Below are 5,544 nucleotides of genomic sequence, written 5' to 3'. Positions count from 1 at the left end.
CTCAGCTAATTATTTTCTATTTTTTTGCAGAGACGGGGGTCTCACTATGTTGCCCAGGCTGGTCTTGAACTCCTAGGCTCAAGCCGTCCGCTTGCCTCACAGCCTTTCAAAGTGCTGGGATTACAGGCATGAGCCACTGTGCCAGCCTATTTTGTGCTTTCTATGTAGGTTTATCAAATAACATCAACAAAAAAGATATACCTATATTTCAGTACTTGGTAACAACTTTACCTTAAATATTTCACACCAGGCCAGGCATGGTGGCTTACACCTGTAATCCCAGTACTTTGGGAAACCAAGGCAGGTGGATCACTTGGGCGCAGGGTTCCAGACCAGCCTGGGCAACATGGTGAAACTCTGTCTCTACAAAAAAAATATTTAAAAATTAGCTGGGTGTGGTAGCATTCACCTGTAGTCCCAGCTACTCAGGAGGCTGAAACTGGAGGATCGCTTGAGCCCCGGAAGTGGAAGCTGCAGTGAGCCATGTTCGTGCCACTGCACTGCAGCCTGGAAGACTGAGACCCTGTCTCAAAAAAATATATTTAAAAAAAACTCGTATCAAACAATGTCAAAAAATAATGTTAGCACACATCTTCTAAGCAAGACCATTATATGTCCTATATTTTATAAATTGTAATCTTGACATTCTAGAGAAAATTGCTAATGGTCAATGATAAGTAAAGGTGATTTAAAGTAGCTTATCACAAGGTCTTTGTAAACTACACTAGGCAAAGAGAAGGGGGAGGGGAAATGAAGTTTCTTCACATTTAAATAAATGAAATTTAGTTGTTAATGACGCAGATGATTCCACTCAATGCAGAAGCTTAGGGACTGGGAAGACAGGGAAGCCCAGTACCTACTGATGTGTTTGCCTTTGTCTCTTTCAGTGGACAGTTCTGGAAAAATCAGTAAGTTTGGATCATTTCCTTGCCTTACCTATTTGTATGCCTAGGACCTTTACATTCTTTTTCCCAAATGTTCTTGTATTACAAATTCTTCTACCTTAGAGCAGTCAAAATTTCTTCAATGAGTCATTTCCTCATATTTCAGTTTTAATTCTTCTTATCTATTTTCCTTTTGTAACAAAGTATAATGGCCTTGTGTTTGATTCTAGTTATTTACTACCAAAGATTTTTAGTAGCATATATTCCCAGCTAATCTATCACAATAGAGCCTAGTTCCTCTGTGCTATAATCTGGCAACTAATAATTTTTAATAAAAAAGAAAATCCTCTAAGATTGACAAAAAGAGTATGTGTCAGGATGAGAGGTGAGTTTGGTAATTGACCAATAATACACATTTTTCAAACTGACCAGAACAGTGAGCAAAAAACTGTTTTGTAGAAGACATGTGAAAGACTTATGAAAGAACAAAGAAAGGAAGGAAATGCAATAGTTTAAATTTCAGTAGAATTGATATTACCTACCCAAGATTTCAAATCCCTATATTAACTAAATGGCATCCTAAAGACAATCCTCTGTGTGGAGTGGGATGTGGAGCATTGGCCAGCAACACTCCTGAGGATGAAACAGAGAGTTTTATGTTCCCTCCAAGTCCTGTTTCTAAATTCACCTAGGAAGGATACTATTGGAAGGTGGGTTCTTCTTGAGTTAGAAAATCCCCACTGATCTTTCTTTTGTGTTTTGTTTTTAGCACTGACTCCTGTGGGTAAGTTCCATATCTCTTCTCAACTCTGATATTTTACATTGCTTATTATCATTCTTTTGTGACCTGTCTATTTCTACTCCCAAAATAGAGACCTGTGCTTCTAAGGCTAATTTGAATGTTCCTATCTTCCAGAAACTTCCAAGGTTTTTCTCCCCCCCTTTCTTTTTGAGACAGGATCTCTCTATGTTGCCCAGGTTGATCTTGAACTCCTGGGCTCAAGTGATCCTCCTGCCTCAGCCTCCCAAAGTGCTGGGATTGCAGGTGTGAGAAACTGTGCCAGGCCCCAAGTTTTTAAAGAACTACTTTTTAAGAGATTGCTGTAGAAGAGATGAAGTTCACATGAAAGGGTGCCACAATCTCTGGCCATCTTCTAGGCTCTGAAAAAGAATCTCCTCCCTGATTCTCAGCAAAACATAATGAAAGGAAGATTGGTTTCTGAATTCCATTAGTTCTTTGCTGGGAATTTAGAACTTTTTTTTAGTTATAGGTGAAGTCCCTCTGAATCATATTAATGAGGGAAAAAAACTAGTTAAAAACAAAATCCCATCTACTTTCTGTTGTCTTCTAAATAACTTTACCTTTGAAAGACAGTAGGTATTGAGTATTGACTATGTATTGTACACTGTGCTAGGCACTTACGAAAGTAGCATCTCTTATTCTTACCATATCCCTGCCTGGTAGCTATTATAATTCCCCATTTTACAGATTAGGAAACTAACTCAGATATTTACCCAAGGTTAAAGACTTGGTAAACATTGGTGTCAGGATTTAAACCCAGATGTCCTATCTCCAGAATACACACCCTTCCCATACTAACACATTGCCTCCTACACTGAATCATAAATGCATTTTTTGTGATTAGTCATGAAACTTGATGGAATGTTTGTAAATACAAATATACATCTACAGAAAAGCTGGATAATTAAATGTACACAAAAGGATCCTTTTAAAAATAGAAGACCACATTTAAATCAATGTTTGACTTTTTTAACTGTTTTCTGGATTCAGATTTCTCTCTATTGGGATTACTTAATATATGGCTCAGCTCTTCAAGTAAGGAAACCATACAAAACAAAGCAGAATAATAACTTTTAATTCTGTAAATATATGATCAAAAGAAGCAAATAAGACTTAAACCTAGTGAGACACATTTCAAGTATTTCAAACATTCCAAACACTGACACGAACACAAAATACGTCCTTATATTTAATCATGTTTAAGCCTCATTCTTCTTTCTCAGTTCACACTAGAAAGAGAGTGGGTTTGGAGGGAGAGGAAGGCAGGGAGATGGAGTTGAAAGGGGCAATTAATTTCTTTCTTTTTTTTTTTTAAATTTCATTCTTGTCGCCCAGGCTGGAGTGCAATGGCGCGATCTTGGCTCACTGCAACCTCCGCCTCATGGGTTCAAGTGATTCCACTGCCTCAGTCTCCCAAGTAGCTGGGGTTACAGGTGTGTGCCACTATGCCTGGCTAATTTTGTAATTTTTTTAGTAGAGACAGGGTTTCACCATGTTGGTCAGGCTGGTCTCGAACTCCTGACCTCAGGTGATCCGCCCGCCTCGGCCTCCCAAAGTGCTGGGATTACAGGCGCAAGCCACCGTGCCCAGCCAGGGAAATTAATTTCTTTTGACTCATGGTACAAGAAACAGTAGGCATTCAGAATAATCATAATGTGTCAACATCCCTCAAATGCTCTCCTCACATAGAAAAAGTGATAGGACTGTGATCTTGTGAGTTTTTTACCAAAAAAAGAAAAAAAAAAGGAAAAGGTGGGCTCTGACAATTGATGTTATATGTCAACTTGACTCAGAAGAACCCTGACTAATACAAGGGCTCTGAGAAGGGATCACAGGCCAAGTCTCTTCCCAGAGGTAATAAATTTTTAATGAATACTAATTTTTTAAGTTGCCAGAGAAAAATCCATTTAATCTTTTCTAAAAAATTTTTGTAAAAGATATATTCATATTGATATAATCTTTCAGACACATTCTTCCCAATTGATTTTTTTTCTATTTCTTTTAAAAAATAGAGATGGGGGTATCACTATGTTGCCCAGGCTGGCCTCAAACTGCCAGCCTCAAGTGATCCTCCCATTTCAGCCTCCCAAAGTGCTGGGATTACAGGTGTGAGCCACTGCATCTGGCCCCAATTGATATTTTTAGAAAAAAGAGGTTAAGGTTTAATTCAGTGTTCAAAGAAAGGTTTAAGACAGATTAAACCAACAACCATCATCATCCCAGCAAACTGAGTCTCTTATTTCTCACTTCCTTATTCAACTAATAAGTATATGATATTTTAAAATATAATTCATAGCCTGAGAACTATAATGATTCATCCCTCTGATACTGAAGAGATCTTTTACGGTCTAGATCCAATTGTGCTCTCCCTGCCAACCACTGGATTAAGAACCTAAGATTAATTTCCTAATAAAGCCCACGTTCTATTTTCTACATTAAGTATCATTTAGATAGAATTGTTAATGTGATAGCTATTTCATGATATCTTTTAGCTTTAACAAAAATTAATCCAATTTAAAAATTGTAATAATTACTTTTTAATCAGCTTGAATGTATTATGATGATCCCCAAAGTCTTGATTAAATCTTTTGATTGTATTAAAATTTTGTAGTATGGGCTACTGCCTGCAATAAATGTACTTGCAGCCAGGGCTTCCAAGTCTTTATATCATGAAGATTTACACTGTAAGTGTAGGATGATTATGAGGTCCAAGAGAAGGAAAACATGTATGAACTATCTTGAAATCTGGGAGAAGGAAGAAAAGAACTTAGAATGTGGTGGAATAATGATTTGTGGCTTACTTTTGCAATGCAAACTTGAAATAAAAGTGAACCTCACTTTATGGGATAGCTGGATTCCTCAAAAATAAATCCTGTAAATCTAATCTATGTTAATTAAATATAAGATTTAAAAGATGACAGCAAATATATTAAAATAAGGGTATGAAGATTCTATTAGAAGTAACTAGAGATATTTTTCAGTGTAGTGGGAGAAAGAACAATTTTTTTTTAATTCTGTGAAATTAGGAAAGGTGCAGCTAGAATAAACACTGGGTGCTTCAGGAAATCCTATAATACTTAATTTTGGTTTACAAAACCTATATAATTTAGAAGGTAAATTTAGGTTAAAATGAGTCATGAAGTATTACACACAATAGCAAATAATCACCCCCAACAGATAGTAAAACTAAAAATATTCATAACTTAAGAAAAATCAGCTTATGTGAGGATTACATTCCATGAAATTCTTAAGGTTAGAAGCTTCAATGGAAAAGCATGATCTTACCATTCCACACCACCATACCCCTAAACAAAACAAAACAGTGTCCACTGGTAGTGCTGTCGAAGATCAAAATATTCTGAACTATTTTTCTCAATTTAGCAATGCTTGAAATATATTACCACTGATTTTCATTAGGAAATTGAAAATTGATTGTCTAGAATAAAATGTCAGTACCATATTTTAATGAAGGACTGTAAGGGGGGAAATATACAAAAAGGTTCAGAAAACATTACAGCAATTTTCCTAATGTTATTTTTATTTAGATATCAACAGCTGAAAATAATAAAACAGTGAACTACAACAACCCTTTTGATTTATAGTTTCTTACCTAATACAGGTGTGCCTCATTTTTATAATTGATAAAATTCTGAAGTTATGTGTATGCCAATTTTTCAAATGTCAAACCCTAAACGTAAAAAACGAAAAAGTCCCATAATTCATTTTTAAGCAAGAAAATTTTCCTGTAATTGGCCGGGGGTGGTGGCTCACGCCTGTAATCCCAGCACTTTGGGAGGCCAAGGCAGGTGGATCACCTGAGGTCAGGAGTTCAAGACCAGCCTGACCAACATGGAGAAA

The 5,544-nt window shown here is 36.4% G+C and overlaps 1 protein-coding gene across 1 annotated transcript in view; it reads left to right on the top strand.

Moving 5' to 3' along the window:
* Positions 1-814: 814 nt before the first annotated feature.
* Positions 815-5,544, top strand: part of LOC105531514 (chromosome unknown open reading frame, human C6orf10) — a 10,066-nt gene continuing 5,336 nt past the window's right edge. The window contains exons 1-2 of the mRNA XM_011969444.1: positions 815-908; positions 1,654-1,668. Coding sequence (XP_011824834.1) covers positions 815-908; positions 1,654-1,668 — 109 coding nt within the window. The remainder of the gene's footprint in view (positions 909-1,653; positions 1,669-5,544) is intronic.

Source organism: Mandrillus leucophaeus, unplaced genomic scaffold (assembly GCF_000951045.1).
Source record: "Mandrillus leucophaeus isolate KB7577 unplaced genomic scaffold, Mleu.le_1.0 Scaffold890, whole genome shotgun sequence".
NCBI lineage: Eukaryota > Metazoa > Chordata > Mammalia > Primates > Cercopithecidae > Mandrillus > Mandrillus leucophaeus.
Note: the sequence above shows the minus strand (reverse complement) of the source record. Positions and strands in the feature narration are given on the sequence as shown.